Raw genomic sequence first — 19,944 nt, 5'->3', positions numbered from 1 at the left:
GTGATTAGCAGATGCATTTAAGATCAAGGCCAAGGAGTTTTGATGTTGTCCGGTCACCTGTTACTTAGTGGGGGGAAGTGTTTGAGAACACTATCCTATTTTTTGGTCTGGATTCCATAGTTCCCCAAGTCTAATTTCTCAGCGTTTGTAGTGTGAATTATTCTGGGAATCTCTTATTTCCACTGTTGCCCATCAGATCAGATAAAATGATCCTCCCCAGTTTCCAGCATGGCTGCAAAACCTACTTCAGAGAGATCCCTCCAAATTGTCATTCTTGAGACAACACTTGAGTTGAGCCCTATCAAAATGAAATGTAATTCTGACAGATAAATATGTGAGTTTAAACACAGCATGGTAAAATAATATTGTGCCTGTACTCTGTATTTATTTACTGTCCATAAAATTATTATTAAAAGAACTTGTAGATACAAAGCATTTGGACACCTTAAGACCCTGATCCTCAGAGATGTCTCATTCTTGTTTGTACCTTTGAGGATCTAGGATTCATTCTCATATTTAGCAAATTAATCTTTTCATGAGACAGTTGTTGTATCTTTGATTAGAAGTTGTCCAAGAGAAAACCAGGAGCCAGAAAAATGGTGAATGAAGTTAAGTCAAAGACTGAGGAACAACAGAGGAGCCAATCAAAACAGTCAAAACAAAGCCATGCATCTTGTTTAAGAATGTCTAGGAACACATTAGAATGGTATTACATGGTTTTGGATTCTTAATTAACTATGTATTAGGAGGAAAAACTGGGAATCATTGTGAACAGCTCAATGAAAATACTTACTGTACAGCAGTGGTCAAAAAAGTGTTAAGATTTACAAAGTTAGAAAATATGACATATAAATGACAGCATATAAATCAATGGCATGCTTTCATTTGGAAAACTACTTTGTTTTAATTTTAACCAGTATGCTTAAAGAGAGTACAGGAAAATAGTAGCAAGCAAAGTGGCAATTAGAAGCATGGGAAGATTTGTTATGTAGACAGCAAGAAAGTACTTGGAACCTGGTTTAGTTTAGAATAGAAACAAAGTAAAAAAAGCTAGCATAAAGAAAGTAAATTAAGTACTCCTGTGCACCTTTTCTCTTTAAAAAAAACAAAACAAAACAAAAAAAAACAAAACAAAAAAAAAACAAAGATATGCTCATGAATTGAAGAGATGACAAACTTGAGAGTATGAGGGAAGAGCCCCAAGCTCTTTCAGATGACTAGTCTGTGGAATTTGGTTGGGCCTGAAAAGTAAATTTAGATGTTTAGTATGGAAAGTGGAAATTAATTTAATATTAAATAGAATGAAATAAATTGTTAATCCTCATATTAACTAAACGTGGAAATTAGGAAGAAGCTTCCCTTAAGGCAAGCTATCATAATAGTTCTCCACAAGGAAGTTTATTTGCAGTGTGGGCAAACTTTTTTGGCAGGTGTGCCACAAATTAGCACTGTACCCTCCGTAAGTGCCGCTGCAACCTCTTTTCTCTGCCTGATTGGCTGCCCTGCTTTATGATACCTAACCAAGCTGCTACTCTGCTTTGTGACTAAGCTATTACTGAGCTTTCTGCTTCTTGCCCTGTACTTCTACCTGATCTGATGCTCTTCTTTCTACTCCTTGCCCTTTCTGCCATTGTGCTGCCTGTCCCTGCCACAGTCATCCATGTGCCACACAGCAGCCAGCCATGCCACAGGTTGACCACTTTTGCTGTAAAGCATCTAGTGGTGTCACTTTTCAGAAACAGTAAGTACACTTCGCTAAATGAGCTCTTGACTTTTGTCTTTCATGGCTGTCTGGAAAAAAAAAAAAAAAAAGCCCAGGTAAATCTTCTAGTGCAATAGCATTCTTTTCCTCCTCATTCTCCCCTCCCTCGCCTTTCCCCCTATCCCCTCCAAAAAAAAAAATTTGAGCATTTATTTCACTTGTCACTTTGGTTGAAGCCCACCTCTCACTTGCTTTGTCAGCTCTTTGTTTTTCATAAAAGTAAGGCAGTATTTTGTGGCCCCTTGTTTGTGAAAGTTAATTTCTCAAGCCCAGTTTTCATTTTCAGGCCTCCTTTCTCAGGGAACAAAAAGTTATATTACTGATGAATGCAGAAAATTTGCTTTTTAAGCTTGGGTCAGTTTCCTATGGCCTGGTTTAAACCACTAGAGTAACTAAACTTCATCCTTTAAGATTTGACTTGTCTTCTAAACTATTTAAGGGTATGGTGGTATATTAGACATTACCACCTTTGGACAACATTGGGACACAGAGTTCCTCTTTAATTCATCATTCTTTTAGTGTTTTTCCTAATTTCCTATTTGGGATACAGTCCTTTCACATAAGCTTTGCGTAAAAAGGAGCTCTGACTTTTCATCTTGAAGTAACATGTCTTTAGAGAATCAAGCAATTGCAGTTTGATTTTAAAATGAATTGGAATTTCTTTGTATGACAGCCAGAAAGCCTGAAATTACAGTAGAAGGGCTGGGTAAGACCATAAGACATGTTCAGTTTCAATTTGAAAGTAGTTTATAACTCATTTTTCATTTTTCCTCCATCTTTCAGGCCTGCAAAGCAGAGCAGTATGGTGATCTTACCAGTCCTTTAATGATAAGAATTGGGTATGCACCACAAATTCTTACATTTTATATATATAACAGCCCCTAACATCTATGAATCTATATTTCAGAAGAACCAATTCAGACATCTCACAAAACAATTTTGCAAGTTTGGCACTCCTGGACCAGGAACAGTTCTTTTAAAAAACAATTTGTTAAATATGTATGTATTTTTTTTTAATTTTCCTGGTCCAGGAGTGTCAAACTTGCAGAATTTTTCTGTGAGATGTCTGAATTGGTTTTTTTGAAATGCAGATTCATAGATGTTAGGGGCTGGAAGAGACCCTACAGGATCATCAGGTCTGGCCTCCCTGCACTTCGGCAGGGAAGACTGCTGGGCTCAGATGACCACAGCAAGGTGGGCATCAAGACACTTTTTGCAGATCGCCAGGGTGGGTGACTGTACCACCTCTGTGGGGATATAATGTTCCTTTGCATTTGAAGGCAGAAGGTTTGCTTTTAGCCATTTACCTGGCTTTTGAATTTCTCTCTGTATGTAATGATCTTTTTTTCCTTTAAATCCAGCCTGAACCTCTTTGGTTTCTAAAGGAATTGCATTAGTTTGGATATATCCATGTTAGAGAAGACACAATTACTTAAATAACATTTATTTCTTAAAACATATGCTAATTAGATACCACTTTCCCTGTAGAGTTGAGGGATATAACATTTCTTTCTTTTTGTTTTAGTTGGTTATATTTTTGGAATACCGTTATGAGAGTATTTCTCCATCCTTTTAGGAAGGAGCTGGTAGAATATTGTGGGATATCTTGTCAGCATGAATGGTTTGAGCTGGTTCTGTCCTGGGTACAGTGTCTGAAAATTTTTGGGCTGGGGGTGTTCACCGGCACGGAAAAACCAGCAGTGGTAATCTCATGGGATCCATTCAGACAACTACAATTTCAGGGGGCTGATTTCATTCAGCAAAGAAAATATGTCCCACCACTTAAGTCCTTTAATTGTTCTATGACAAGACTGTCCAAGATGTGTCTAAGTGGCTAAATGCCACCTGTCTTCTCCCCCTCATACATGGAAGGATGAAAGCAATGACAGCCTAATGGGAGCCTAGGGGCTGTAGGGTAACTCTTCATGAGCCTCACTGTCTGTGGGCCGCCTGTTGGACAGCCCCATCCTATGACTTGCCTATCACAGCGCCTTTAATTCTTAATGTTCTCAGTCACCTTGAACATTCACTAATGTGGATTATGGTGCTGGAGAAGGAGATTTCCAAGTCCCTCATATATTCTATTAGGAGAATTAGACAGAGGAAGTTAGCTGAAGAAGCTGTCATTTGTACTAAAGAAGCTTTTTAAAAACTATTTCGTAAAAAAAAAATACAAAGAGCTTGATACACATTGAAAGGTGTGATGGAGGTTTGACCCAGAAAGCTCAGTGTAATTTAACCTTTTGGGAATAACTTTATATAAAAATACCTTAATATGCAAGGCTGTTTGAGGTCATTGTAGCAGTTTCTTTCTGCATAACTATTCTAACTATTCTATTCTTAATATTTTAGTTCATTTATACTGTTTGCTGCTTCAGTCTTCACTTGCCATTGTAACTGAGGTCAGTGTATACACGTTGGAGGCTCTCGTTAGCAGTAAATTGTAGCAGCATCAGCTTTCAGAACTCCATGAGCACATTTGATATGCATGACAGTGGAATGACAGTTGCAAAGTCCAGTGTTCAGTGAGCCCAGCATGGTCAGTGGTCATCTGGAAGTCTTGGTTGTCATTCTGCTGGCAAAACGTCCTCTATCCATCCAGCAACTGGACATAAAGTAGATACAAAAGTTAAAGATTCACTGCTTAAGCAGGCAGAAAGTTGAGCAAAAAAAGTTATTAACTTTAAAAAGTTTATTTAGGTGATTGATATGTTAAACATGAAAATGGATTTATTTGCAAAACTACATTGATAGCTCTCAAAGAAACATAGTTTTTTTTTAATTTAGTAGTACTATCAGATTTTTTTAGACCTTTTTTTTTTTTTGCCCCCTTAAGATTACCATCAAATTTAAATATTAAATCAACAGTTCTTTTACCTGCTAAAAACTTTATGTAGAGTTCTACAGTTTGATTAGTCAGAACTGAATGCATCAGTGCTCAAGGATGGGATGTTCAAAAGTGCTCATCACTGGTCTAATTTTGGTGACACTGAAGTCAAAAGTTAGGCTAGTTCTGAGCATTCCTAAGATTTCTATGCAAAGCAGTATAAACAGTGTATCTCTTACTTGTCTTAGGGCTTGCTTGGCTATATCAGCAGCACTTTAGATAAGAATGAAAATCCAAACCAATTATAGTTCTGACTTTACAAGTTTGAGGAAGAAAAAAGTTTTACCTGTATGGCCTGACCTCAGTGAAAACTGGGGTCTTGCAAAACTAGATAAAAATATAAGCTCTCGTGTGCAAATCAGAAAACTGTTCCCAGGAGAAGTGTTTCATACTCCTCATACATGGCACTTCGACCCAGAGGGAACATTATAAGACATGCCTCTTAAATTTCAATTTAATTGGAATACTTAACTAAATACATTTCATATCTACATTGGATATTAAAAGTATTTGAGCACTTACTAGGTAGCAGTATACATTTGGAAATTCCAAAACGGGAACCTAAAACAACTGAAAGCTAAAAGATAGCAAAGTCAACTCTAATGGCTTATCTTTAGCAATTAAGATGGCATTTTTATAAAGGAGGAATGATGTACGCACTTAAGACTATTAATAACCATAAATTCTACTGTTTTGTCAGAAGCATGGGCAGGGAAATCACTGCTAGAATAACATAATTGTAAGATGTATGAATATTGTTAATTCCTTTCCAGTATTTTTTCTTTGATTAATCAAGCTCAGATTTCTGACTGAATTGCTTTAAAGCTATCATTTTGAAGGAGGTAAACAATAATGTTTACCTGTACTTAAAGCAGCCTATAGGTAAAACCATTGCTTAAAGTATTAATGCCAATTGGAACATGAGCAATGGCATCTTGGACAGAAAGAGAATATATTCTTTTAAAATATATCTGTTTATAATGCAATTTTATAATTGCATTCTTTCTTGAGGAGGAGAAGCTAACATTCCAAAATAACAGTTCTTATCTCAAAAAGGATGATTGCAGGTCTCTATATTCATACCTGTTTCTTACTTTTCCTTGCCTATTCAAAATACTCATTGTTCATTACTGCCCGTTAACAATGGTGGGTATGGGTACACTAGAGAAATTAAACTTCTTACATGTTACTTATTTTCTCTTGAAGTAACATATCCACCAATCCGGACCCACCCTGTGGTACTAAAAAAACAACAAAAAAACAAAAACAAAAAGTAACATCTAGATCTGAGTTCCTTGGGAAAAGGTTGGTTTAAAGCTGTATTTAATAGGTGAGTTGGATTTATTAGTGGTCTTGTAAAGTTGTATAAATGTCCGTTGGGAAGTAGATTTGGTGGGACTTACCGTCAGAGATCCTGAAGTGACAGCCTGAACTGCTCCTATATCTTTGGAGAGGAAGAGACATGACCCATTAGGAACGGATTGCTGGATATATTATTTTAGAGAAAAAAGAAAAGAACAGGTAAGACATTTTCCACTTCTTCTATTTCCTCATCACTACAAAGTATTTTGTAGCATCTGTGATGCACTGTAGACTTTTAACCACCTAATCAATCTCAAACAGCATGTTACATGAACACAAAGCAAGACAAACTTTACAAATAATTACTTTTGCATCTTGGTTAAAGGCTCAAAATATGGGCTTAACAAACAATAATGTCTGGGTGATTTTTGCATTTAAACTACACTTTCCTAAGAAAGCAAGTATTCTGTCATCAGTGATTTTGAAAAGAATTGAATTTTGGGAAGAATAAATGAACTGAAATGCTGACGTCTGGGTTAGGGGTATTTTAGTATTGTCTTCCATGCCTATGCATGGCTGAAAAACAGGGAGTCTCTTCATGATCATGAGTCAAAATATGTTAAGAACTGTGAAATACCTATCCACCTACCTGTCTCACACCTATTGACTCCCATGGCCTCTGATCCTCACTCATGCATTTGCATTTTCACAGACCTGCATTTTGTGTATTGGCTTTTGTTCAATCCAGCAGATTCTCCCTATGCCTAAAGAAGGGTGTTTGTATCCAAAAGCTTGCAAAGAACAATTTTCCAGCTATTTAGTTGGTCTAATAAGAAAGAACCTTGTTTGCAAATATCCATCTGATTCACTCAAGCTGACTAGAAACATCACTGAGTGCTATTGAACCCAGCCTTCCAGGAACATGCCTCATGTGCATTTACCTGGCATTTGAAGAATATATAAACTTATTGCCCGAAGTGAAAATATTATGATGTTGTAATGCTTATGCTGTACAATAATGCTTTTTTATGTGATTTTTTTTTTTCTGAATTATGGCAGAAACTACCAAGTCAGGGTTTTTTTTTGGTTTTTGCTTTTCTCCAATGGGATCGGTGCTAATAGGACTAGAAATATTAGTTTCATGGAAGTGCTGTCACCTAAAGTTGAATAATAGAGAAGTTGGGACGTTAGTTCAGTTACTATTATGAAAATTCGCTTCCTTCATGCAGAAAGGAACTGCTTCCAATGTCTTCAAAAACTACTCAGTAGAAAACCTGGACAGGATTCATACATTCAGTTAGTTTCTTTCATTCTAACTTCTATTGTTTGCTTGTTGCCGAGATTCTAATCTCCAGTATACATTAAGAGTACTTGAAATCAATGTAACTTTACATGCCGTCAGTGAGATTAGGATCATTTAGTCTGTCCAGAGAGGTAGTTCGTGGTTTTTTATTCAGGAAATGGTTGCATCCTCCTCATATTATTTAGACTTGAGAAACTGATACAGAACATTTTAAAAAAAATAAAAAAGAATCTCATTAAATATAGATTAGATAAGGACCTATTGAAAACCCAGATAAGTAATTATGAATGCAAAAGTAAAAGCTCAACTAGCTTGAAGACATTTGTAATTGGCTCTGGTTTTGCTGTATGATCCAACATGCTACAGGACAGTATATAAAAGAGGATGCATCTGTCTTCACCTTTTTGTTACTGTGAAGTACAACATCTCAAGTTAAGGGGATGTACACTTCTTTTTATGACTTCAGGGCTCACACCTTTTTAAAGGGCTCTACCCTTCACACTAAAGTGAGAATGAGATCTGTACTTCAGGGATCAAGGGAAACCAGGACAGGGATCCAACTCCTCTCTTCCAGTTCCCCTGCAACCACAGTTCAGAACAGATCACCTTGATCAGATAAGAGAACGGAACATATTGAACTTTAACACCATCTTTATGCCCTTAATTCAAGTCGGTTTGCAGGTGTGGTATAGGTAGACTAAGACTTGCAGACTCTTCCATGGCCTGTTCTGGGGGTCTTAGCACCACATACAGAGCTGCTACATTCCTTACACTCCCAAACAAACCTTGTTGCAGCTGCTCTGTTGCTTCACTATCAGTGGGGTACCTAGAATAGAGAGGGACAGTAAAGGATGCAGACAAACCTTTTCCTTTTTAGGGCAGTGACTTTGTTCCTTTTAACTATTACCATATTCACTTGAATCTAAGATGAGGTTTTCCCACCCCAATCAGCATGGAGAGGAAAAAGGCCCTTGTCTTAGCTTTGCATACAGAGTGGGGTGGGAAGCTGCTATGGCTCTGACTCTCCTGAGCTCAGGTCAGGCCCCGAGTCAGATCCATAGCAGCCACCTGTTTGTGCCCCTCTTCCCCCCGATTAGTGTCAGACACAACTCGGCTCTGGCTCAAGCTGGATTCTGTCTTGGGCACAGAGTACATGGAAGCCCTGTCCTCTGACCAGTCAGTCAGTAGTGTCTGCTCTTCTACATGCTGTGAAGACAGCATCATCTGACAGTAACGGGTGTGGGGGAGAGGTAATGATGGGGAGGGAAGTGGTGAGGAAAGAAGCAGAGATGGGGAATGCAGGTGGGCAGAAGAAGAAGGGTGTGGTGTGGGGGGAAGAGGCAGATGCTGGGGTGGGGCAGAGGCTGTTGGGAACTGGTGGTTGGGGATTCAGGTTGCAGGGGGCACAGGAAGGCTGCAGGGGGAAGTGGGGAAGGGCAAGAGGACCATCTGACCATGTCCCCACTCACCTGATCCTTGGAGCCACTGCTTTCCTTGCTGCAGTAATGGGAGGGGGATGAATTCAAGACCAGCCCTCCAATACGTAGATTCTGTACCTACAAAACAATGATAAATTTAATTTTTTCCCCCCATATATAGAATCTAATTATTGGGGGGGGGGGTCATCTTAAATTCAGGGTCATCTTAGACTCAAGTAAATATGGTAGGTCAGTTGATCACTTTTGGTTGGTTGGATTGGGAACTGAAAAGGTTTGTGTGTCACTCCCAAGCAGCTGTTCTCACTCGAGAGTTTCCATCAGAATTATATTTTCATACCCTTGTTTGCAAGTGTATAGTAGAGTGAAAATATTTCTCACTTTGAAGAAAGTTAAACCCTCGTGTTTATCAGCAAAATAACACATATATTTAGGTATAATACTGATTTTTCTGTTATTTAAAATGTAATAAAATTTACTAAAACCATTTAATAAAAGCTTAAAAACATGTTTAACCAGTTACCTGTGAATAAATAACATTGACTGTAGCTTCAAAGTTCTGTGTATATGATTTGGAGATCACTGTCTTGTTTTGCTTTTTCAATTTTAAGAATGAATCATTTTTATCTTTTTAAGAGTTTTGTCAAATATTTTCTAAAGTAACCATTTGATTTTTTTAACTAACTTTGTAGGTTAAATTTGTCTTAAATTTGCACTGGAATAGTGTTTAATAGAGCATTAATTTTTAAAAAGACCCCCATTGGAAAGAGAGTTGACTCATGCTGGTGTCTCATGGATATGGTTGCAAGGATAATGCAGAAATGATTTCTAACTATGAAGTATTTTGGGGGGGGGGAAACCATGAAGAGGAACATTGTAGTTAAAATTGCCCAGATTTTGCAGAGTAGTCTTATGATGGAGGGTTTGGGAAACAAGGTGGGGTAAATTTTACCTGGAAAAGTAAGTGTTACTGAAGGTGATTGAGGAAGGAAATGATTCTGCTTTGCGTAGCCAAAATCAACAGTGTGATGTCTAAGGTTGTTTCTTAGTTAAAGTCCTTTTAATAATGGAATTGCTGTGTCTGTGATGTCCCTTACTTGTTTATCATTAAGTAAATACTGTAGTTTTATTGGTAAAAGTTAAGACAGGAAATGGCATAAAATAATTTGTTGTCCTGTTCCTTTAGCAGAGCTCTCTGCTCTTAAGTATTTTACTTCATTGCTTGTGTTTTTCTAGTTTTCAGGCCAAAACGGGCAAACTAGGTTGGGGAGGGACCCTCAAATAAATAAGTCTTATTTATGCTGTGTCACCATAAAGGAAGACCCACAGCACTACTTATGTCCTGTTGTCATTTTGTTCCAATTCAGTGTGTGGTTGGTGGGTGCAATGCCAGCTTTGCATCTCAGGGAGGACTAGCTCGTCATGTGCCCACACACTTCAGCCAGCAGAATTCTTCAAAAGTTGCCAACCAGCCAAAGGCCAAAGAGGAATCTCCTTCTAAAGCTGGAATGAACAAAAGAAGGAAATTAAAGAATAAAAGACGACGTTCATTACGTACGTATTTCCGTAGTTGGAAGCTTTTTAAGTAGTTGTACAGTTTGACCTCTCAGACCATAGTATGTTCCTTTTTTTTTTTTTTTTTCCCCTTCTACCCTGGTACTTCTGCTTGCTCCCACCTGTGGTGTTGAGATTTTTCCACCTGAAAAATTATGGATGCTTGAGACTTTACAATTACCAGATAGTGAGCCATTATAAGTGCAGTTTGGAAGAAGGGGAGAATTTTGGGGAAAATGTTCTAAAGAGAAAATAAATATGAAGCCTATTCCAATCATGCACTTGGCTCACTAAAATATATCACCCAGAAAAATCCTTGCCTCTTACAATGTGAAGTACATAAATTTGGGATGGAAGGGGTGCATAAGTTTTATGAAGGTGAACTATAAAATTGTGACCAAATTTAAATTCACTTATGTGAAAATCATTAGCTGCGTTTTCAATATGGGAATAAGGGTGAAAAGTTTATATAGAATGCTTTTGTTTACCAGTTCACTCTTCCAGGTTTGTAATTCAGTTCAAAACTAAAAAAGAACCTTTCTGTTTTAGAATTTGGTGTGGAAGTATGGATATTTAATTTGATCAATACGCCATTTTGTTTAAAGTTTACATAAATGTTGCCTAGGTCATATAATGTACCATGTTTCTTGGTGATGCTTGAGAGTAGTTTTATAGTAGTTGCTATATTTACTCAACTATAAGACCCCTCCTCAATAATTCTGTGTATGGAAAAACTATCATTTTTTCAAATTTTTCTGGTCTCATTATTGGAAATAGACCCTGAATTTATTCCCCTCCCACTGCTACAGCAGGGAAAATAAATTGGGGGCAGAGGGTCAGGTAAACCCCTTGCCCCCACAAACCTCTTCCTCTTGGAGGGGCCCTTCTCTCTTCCTCCTAGCATCAGATGCTGGTCTTCCTGAACACATGAAGTGAGGAGCAGATTTGCAAACACTGACCTTGAAATCAACATGGTCATATAAATTTGCCTATACTACCCATAGACTACCATCCAGAGCTGATGCATATTATTTTATCTAAGTTGCTGGTGCTCCAAAAATATGCTTTTAAGCAGCACTCTTATACCTACTTATATGTAGTATAAACTGCGTAATGTTAGTCTAAAGTCAAAAGGCTCCTGATGTACCATATAATTTATTGGGCTGGGCCCCAGCAGACCTAACAGCATTTCAAGCCATGGTGACCCCACAGCTTAGCACTGCTCAATATGTGCGTGTACTCCAGATGCCACCAGCCATAAAGGATCCATGTACTAATTAGGCCCCCACTCATGACTGGAACTGAGTGTTCTTGTTAGGAGTCCTGGGATGCTCAGAAAAATTATGCAGATGTGGTGCAAGGCAATCTGGTTTGGCTGCACTTGATAGAGGGTGAGGCCACATTAATCGTATGCGACAGTCTGAGAGAGGCGATGACAGATTCTGGGTGAGCTGTTTGGGTCCCTGTCTGTTGATGTCTGCCAGACATTTTAGGTTTATGAAGAAACAGGAATCATTAGAAATGGAAAAGAAAGGTACAGTTCAGCTGTGGGAACAAAGAGGAAGTGGAAATGAATTCAGTGTATTGGCTCACCATGACCTGAAAAAGAGTTGGCACTGAGAGGGACTGCACTCATTTCAGCACTACCATATATCCTTTTCTGACAGGTTGCACTAATCTGTCCTTATGATAGGTTTCCATTAGTATCTCAGATTTTTGGCTAAGCTTAAACTTAGCACTTTTTGGCATCAAGGGGATGGTGTCAGGGCTGGCTTTGGCCTTCCTGGCTTTGGCCTGGTATTGCACTACTTTCCAGGCTTGGTGCCAGTTCCCTGTGGAGGGAACATCTACCTGTGTTTTTTTGGGTTTTTTTAAGGGCCATAATATATATTAAAAGAAAGGAATGGGGGAAGGTGATTACCATCAGCATGGCTGCCCCACAAGGGCCATATAGTCATACCCGGTGTTGGCTGCATTTAAATCGGATTCATAGTTGCCTTCCGTGACTGAGTAACATGCTGCTTTTGGCAGAAGTTTAATAATAGTGCATTTATTAAAGTTTTCTTGTATGCAAATGTAAGATGAAGGGCTTTTTTTTTCCACGCTGGGGAGGGAGATGGTGGGGAACACGGAGGGGTGGATGGATGGGAAGTTCATCTTGTATTTGAGTAAATACGGTAAATTATTTTAGGTGTTATTTTCCGTATGACAAAATCCAGTAGACTCTAGTTTCTGGCTCAGTCTTTGGATGTGTGACTTTATGAGCAACTCTTTTGCTGTGCTCCCCCCCCGTAAATGTTATGGAAATTTTAAGTAGGTTGGTCTCTCACCTCTACTTTAGAATTTTTTACGCTTTATCTGGTTTACACTTTTGTAGAAAGAAAGCATGATCATTTGCAATTTTATACCTCATGAGACAAATGGAGAGTGAACCATATGGCTTTGCTGTAAGGCAAAAATCCTGTCTGGTTGAGCTGGGAACTGGCTCCTTTGATGTATTTTTCCAGAGGCCCCATGTCCCCAAATATATCCAAAGTTGATGCTATTTTCAGAAAATGTTATGTCTTTAAAACTTTCTCCATAAGTTGGAAATTTCACTGAACTCTGTGGAATCGGGTAGACTTTTCAAAGGTTTTTCTTTTCATGCATCTTGCTGTTTTTCCATTTTATTTACAGTAATGCAAAGAACCTATAGTAAAGTGTGTATAAAAACATTTTAGTGAAATGCACACAAAAAATTGGGCCATAACCACACCTCAAAAAACAAACCAAAAAAAAACAAAGAAAGAGACTTATCAGAACATTGTCTAAATCTAAATTCATGATGCAACTCTAAATCTGTGTTTCAGCACTTTAAGTGGCCCGAGTTTCTGAGGTGTTGAGCTTCTATTGATCTCTGTGCAAAGCAAGTTCTAATAAATTATCTGTCAAAAAGGAAAAGAAGTACCCTAACATGCAGTTTTCTGAGGTCACAGATAAATTTCTTTTTGCCAAAAAAAGACAACATTTACTAAAATACTTCATTTACTCCTACTTAATCTCATGATTCTATCTTCACTTGGTTTTTGGTTATCTAAAGTAGATGTGACTAACTGAATGTTGATTTGTTCCTGATTCCTTACACACGTGATCATTCAAATATCCTCATGTATAGTTCTGTGAAACTCAGTGTTATCAAAATAGCAAGGCTACTGTGCCTGCTCAGCTCCAGGGAAATATCCTTTTGATGGTCAGTATTAATGTGAGAGAGCTTAAAAATATCATGTTGCCAACATAGAAAATAAGCCAACAGTATAAACTGTTTTATTCTAGTAAGTTAAAATATGATAGTTTTCTCAGCCAAACATTCAAGTAAAATTTTGCTTTTGTGTCTTCCTGTTCATGAATGTTATGTGCATTTTTACAGTTGAACCCAGTGTTTTGGTAAACTGATTTTTCTTTCTTTTGTCTTAGACACCTTGGCAGCTAAAATGCCTGCTGTCCTGTGGAAATTGTTTGACCTTGTTGCTATAATGCTTAAGAAAATCATTTTGAATCCTCATTTTCCCAGCTATAATTTCGGCTACTTATAGACACTTTGTAATTCTATTGTCCTAACATGTTTGGAGGCTTCCGGCCAAATGTTTTAAAAGTGGATTTCAGCTTTGCACCCTCAACTTAAGAAGAGCTCACAATGCTATGTTTTTTGGGGGAGGGGTTGCTTCATGTTTTCTGAAAAATCTAGGCTTTCATTTTCAAAAATGTTTCTTGCCTTTGCAGTTGCACAAGATAGCATTACACCTAGCAACAGCCATAATAATTAAGTTTACTAAATTTAATATCATAAAGGAGTGTAACCTTCATAAGACTCCAAATGAGACTCTTAATTGCATGAACTACAATATTTTGTCTAGTAGATTCTAGCCAAAAGATTTCTTCTTCTTGCCTGTGGCGGCTCAAGTGTACACAAAACTTGTGGCATGAAGGATAGAAGTGTACTTGGTTGTGCTTCTGGTGTTAAGGGGTAAATATTCGATGCACAGGAATAAGTTTAGTGTTAACATATGAAGACAGAAAAAAGTGATTGGCAAGGTTCTTTGGGTAGATGTGATATTTTTATATTAGATCAACTGAGTAGTTGGGGGGGAAAAAATTCTTTGCAAGCTTTCAGGTACAGTGACCCTTCTGAAGGCATAGGAAGTATCCTCCTTCTGCAGAGATTCCTCTGAAGAAGGATGCTTATGCCCAAAAGCTTGCAAAGAACTTTTTTCCAACTACTGTTAGTCTAATAAAAGATATATCCCATTTTCCCAAAAAACCTTACCTGCCTGTTTCTTAGACCAACACGGCTACAACCAAAAACCCACAAAAAACTGATTCACACTTCTTGATCTCTCTCTTGCATTTTGTGGGATGTTACGCTATAGTAAAATCTGTGCTTACCTTCTGTATAAAAGGTGAAGCAAAATTTTAGGAGTGTCCTCTCTCCTCTTTTCCCCCTCACCTGCCAAAAGTGGGAGTAACTTGGTACAGGGTGGGAGGCAGACATGGCACAGCTCAAACCCTCCTGGGGCTGTCCAGGAGGGTTTTAACCTCCCCCTTCCTGCCTTGTCCTCTTGACCAGGTAATTGGCAGGACTGTCTAGGGCAGGGGCTCCTTTTACAAGCTGGAGGCTGGAACAACCTGGCTTGGGTCTAATGTGGGTCAGAGGATTTTCCCTGTTCCATAGCTGGGACATGGAGGGCTGGAAGAAGCATCATGGGGATGGGCACAGGCTGCCTGGGCCCAATTTGGCTGCTGAAAAGCCTTCAGCCACCCGTGCACTACCAAAACCACCCAACTTATGTTGGACCAAAGCTGGGAGGGTGGAAAGAAGCAGCAGCAGTGTGGTTGTGCCTGGAAGTTGCCTTTTTCCTGGCACAGCTCCTTACTGCCTGGCCCCAGCCTGAGCACAGGCAAAGCCCTCTAGCTTTGTGGGTTGGATCCAGTGGCTCTGTATGTTGTTGACCCTTGTTGTAGGGTTTGTTGTGTCGCAGTCTCATTTCCATGGTTCTGTTCAAGGGGAAAGGTAGTGACGCAGACAGTAGGCTTCCGCAAGGACTTCTTGACAGCTTGTTGCTGAGTGAGCCATCAGAGAGCTAGCACTCTTCCATTCTCCTTGGAAGTGTGGGTTGGGGAGTGGAGGACTGTGGGGTAATGGGGCTCCTTAAGGCCCTAAGATAATAAGCATAAGACAGTGATTAGAGGTGGTAGTAAAAACTTCTGTCTCTGAAGAATTTCCTGTTTGTTAGTGCTGTCATTTATTCACAGAAGACCTGGTTTTCTTTCATAAGAATACTTCAATGCTTGTCACTGCCTTTTGTGCCAGGAGAAGGGCATTTCTCCCAGCACAAATGCAATGCCTGTTCATAGCATGAGCCTCTTTGTGTTGGAGCAGACTTCGTCAAAGCCAGGTTGCATTACTCAGCTGGGGTTGGGAACGCATGGTTTTGACCTACCATTAGGAGTTTTCCTGTCGGTATTTATGATCCCTATTTTGAGGCAGCCACAAGGTGGCTCTGTTACTATAAATATACTTAATGAGAGAAAGGACACCTTGAAATTTCTAAAACAAAAGGTTGTTGGTCAGTGTTGTTCATTGAAAACAAGATTTAGATACTAAGTGAAGCTCACAGCAATCTTTTTGTGACAGTGGATTTAGCATATATCAAGGGGTGGCACTTGATCTGTGTGCATCAATCAGTGAACTTTAAAAACAAATTCTGCTGAACTGCATTTTGCGCTTCAGAGTAAAGGACTCCAGGTTACTGGATCAGAGAAGGAAGAAGTGAGTGGTTGTGAGGTTCTGAGGTAGAAGAAACATAAAGAATTTCTGCAGGAAATGATTTACTTGGGTATCTGCATTAATGTTAAAAATCTTTCAAGCCCAAGTTTGCATTGATATGGTATTTTACACCAGTTTTATCCTTTCAAAAGTTATGTGTTACATTACAGAAAGTGGCTGCTAAAGTTCAGTCAGGTACAAAGCTAAACCTTTATGCTAAAACAAAGGTATGTACTACCTCACAACAGAATTGCACTCTATATAATGACTAGCTTCAGTAGCCCTGCAAATAATACAGTATAGTTTCAGATGATCTGTTTGCAGCAGGAAAGCATTTACAAGCAAAAATGCCTGACTTGCAGTATTGAATTTTGAGAAAATAAGAACAGAACATCCTGAACAGACTAATGCATTAATTGGTTCCCAAAGTATAGCAAAGCCTTGTATGAAGTCTTTAAAAACTTCATACAAGTTTAAAAACACTTCAAGCCTTGTAGAACTATTTAAAAATATTTGATAGCTAATCCTTTTTGGAGAGGAAGAAGAGTAGAAATTATTAAAAAAAAATAACTTTTTCAGTTTGTATGGTAATAACTCAGGTCTTTGAACTAGCCTTTACATATTTCAAGAGTGACAGAAAATTAATTACGGGCAGCATTGAACAATTGCATTAATCTAGATCACAAAGTAAAAGGATGAATTTTCTTGAAATTGACACTAGTAAAAGCATATCTTAACTATACATAATGTAGAATTAATTATACAAGAAGTGTTCATTAAAATTTTAGCTTGGCTGTATTTCTGCCAGGGTATGATCAGGATATATTTTGTATTTAACTCTACTTACCTTTCAACTAAATGCAATTTTCCAAAGCTCTTAAAAACAGTGTAGAGGTAGTAACATTATCAGTAAGCCTCAGGATACAGTATACACAGTTTTTTACTTTCATTTCTGGAAACATTTACTATTAAGGTCCATCTCAACCTATAAAAGGTTTTCAGTGCCTTAGACATACCGCTTCCATTGGCTTATCATGTTACTGCTTACAAACTGATTTTACAGTACAAGAAGGATTTTAATTTCACTTCAGCTAAAAGTAAGTTAAAACTCAAGATCTGACAGAACAACTGGCAAATGTTCATCTTAATTTCAACAGTTATCAAGCAGTATAAAAGGTATTTATTGTTGATAGTCAATACTCCAATGTTAATTTTGCCTGAATTCTTTGTGTTTTAAAAAGCATGCGATAAGTATCTGGATTTTAAAAAGCATGCTGTTATGTATAGTAATCCACAGATTAACCCTTTGATTGGAAGTTAGAATTCCTTGACATTTACTCCTGCCTTTTACTTGGTAGTACAGTGATATGTTAAAAATAGCTAACTGAAATAGTGCTCAAAGGAGAACAGAAACAATTTGAGTAACTGTGGTTAAACTTGTTTTAATTTTAATTTAAGGAGACCTCTAGTGGAATTCCATTCCTGATTTAATTTGGCTTTATCCAGTTTTGCTTCAAAACCATTCTTTACAGCACGCCAGTGGATACCTATAGAAATATTAATGATTTTTCTGCTGGTAATAATAAAATGACAGGTGACTTCAAATACCGTACCAGTCACATGTTAAATCTGAACGGTGCTATTTTGGTATGTTAAAAATACAAGGAGCTATATTTTAAAACTACTGTGAACTAATTTATAACATCTCTAGTAGATCAGCCCACAGATTGACCCTGTGCACCATATCCGGTGCACAGGGCCAGGCTGGAATGGGCACCATAAGTATGTAGTGCCACACTCAGCATGTCCACTAGTACATAGGGTTAGTCTGGGGTACGGCTGGTCTGGCACAGGCACTACATGCAGCGTGAATTTTGGACAGCCCCTGTGTTTTGCATGCACAGCAACTTTAGCCCTGTGCTCCAGACTGGTTCTGTGCACCACATGCAGAGACCCACAGGCAGTACTGCAGGCCAAATCATAGGGTTCCGTGGGCCATATCTGACACCCCAATCTAGAAGATTAAGGTAGTACGTGTTCACAGTGGTGTTGTGGGCAGTTTCTGGGACAGCATTTGTAGTACTGTTGAAATACCCGTTTGTTAAAAAGGAATTGATCAGTTTCTGAGGAGCAGGGCTCAGTTCATAAAAGAAATTGCAATACTTGCAGTACTTATCAGTGAGAACTGCTGAATCTTTCAAGATTTGTATATTGAAAGTTATCCAGAAAGATAGTGCTCAACAGCAATTTAAATAGAGGAGGAGTTGCATTGGATTTAATGTGTACCTGGTGCTCAAAGTACGGCTTGTGGGCCACTTCTGCCCCGCTGTCAAACTTCTGCATCCATGGAGAGCCTCACCAGCCAGTTGACATGACCCCACTTGCTGGATTGAGCCTGAGCACCATACCAGTCCCCACAGTTAGACCAAGTGTGTAGGGGTTGATCCTGGAGAGCAGCGTGAGACACCATAAGCCCCATCCAGTGTTAGGGGTTAGCCTGGTGTGCCAGTTCCGCAAGCCAAATTTGGTTTGTGAGCCTGCTGTGCTCCATCATCTGGCCTGTGTATGTGAAAGGTTGGGCATCACTGGTTTAACGCATACGTTGTCCTTATGTCAGACATTTTAAAAAACCAAAACCAAAAAAGAACAACCCCTCTATTCTGAGCAGACTTAAAGGGGTAATAGGACAACAGCCAGTTCTGAGGCCATGCCTCATACTCAGAATTTAGAATGTGATGACGGTACCATGCATTCTGCATGGATGAGCTTAACTGATTTGTCTAAAGACATTTAACAGACTTTTGATATAAATGTAAGGTTGAAGGTGTTTGGATGATTGCACCACCTCAGGAGTTTAATGCTAAGATTGTTTTTTTTTTTTCTAGCAAGACCACATGACTTCTTTGATGCACAAACACTGGATGCTATTCGACATCGAGCCATCTGCTTCAACCTCTCAGCTCACATAGAAAGTTTAGGAAAAGGTCACAGTGTTGTATTTCATAGTACTGTAAGTATTATATTGTCCTTATATTTATATATCTATATCTGAACATGTAATTGCTGTATTGATACTCTAATTTTACCTAAGTGAACACTGCATTGTTGACATTAAAAAATAATGATCATGCTTTTTACTTAATTGCTAACCATGCAAATCAAGAAATTAACTATTAAGCCACATTGGTGATAGTTATTGTAATCATACTTTCGTTTTGTAGATATGAACATTTTTATAACTTTTCCTTCTAGGGGAACATACAGTAGTAGATTTGTAATGATGAAAAATGTACCTTCATTGTCTTCCAAGTTAAAATAAATACATAAATAAATTGCTGGTTTCTTACTATGAATCCAAGTTGGTGATGTTATGAGGGATTTTTAAGGCTTAATATTAGAAAACAGAAAAGGATAATAGTGAGCATTAGAGAATATTAAGGTTCTTCAGATAAGGAGTTTAAAAAGCCTAATATTTAGTTAAAGGAAGGGAAAAATAAAAGGTATGTGCAGTTATCAAACACTGTGGGCTTTTAGTATATGTTGTACTAGTTATGTGCTGATGGAAACACTACATATCAAGGTCTCTTTCCTTATACCAGATATACAGCCAAGATAAATTTAAATTTAATGTTGGCCATTTCCCATGAGCACCAACAAGACGCTCATGGGATTAAAACAGGGATTAAATACTAGACTGGATGTATTCTTCTCTCTATACTTTTTAAGAGTTATGTGTTAGATAACTTGCAAAAATCTGTAGACAGGCTGGATTCATCAGAATACCGTGAGAAGAACAAGAAAATTTGCTACAAAACACTGGATGACAACATCCCAGTAATGATGAAGTAGAAGGTTCGAAAAAGATTTATGTCTCTTGGGTGAGGTGATACTGATAGG

General features: G+C 38.3%; 1 protein-coding gene across 1 annotated transcript in view; it reads left to right on the top strand.

The window, feature by feature from the left end:
* AEBP2 (AE binding protein 2) overlaps positions 1 to 19,944 on the top strand; it is a 76,117-nt gene that overhangs the window by 40,805 nt on the left and 15,368 nt on the right. The window contains exons 5-6 of the mRNA XM_019544471.1: positions 10,058 to 10,244; positions 18,933 to 19,057. Of these exons, the coding sequence (XP_019400016.1) occupies positions 10,058 to 10,244; positions 18,933 to 19,057 (312 nt within the window). The remainder of the gene's footprint in view (positions 1 to 10,057; positions 10,245 to 18,932; positions 19,058 to 19,944) is intronic.

The sequence above is a fragment of the Crocodylus porosus genome, unplaced genomic scaffold (assembly GCF_001723895.1).
Source record: "Crocodylus porosus isolate Cpor-Errol unplaced genomic scaffold, CroPor_comp1, whole genome shotgun sequence".
Taxonomy (NCBI): Eukaryota; Metazoa; Chordata; order Crocodylia; family Crocodylidae; genus Crocodylus; species Crocodylus porosus.
This window is presented reverse-complemented; position numbering and strand designations above follow the sequence as displayed.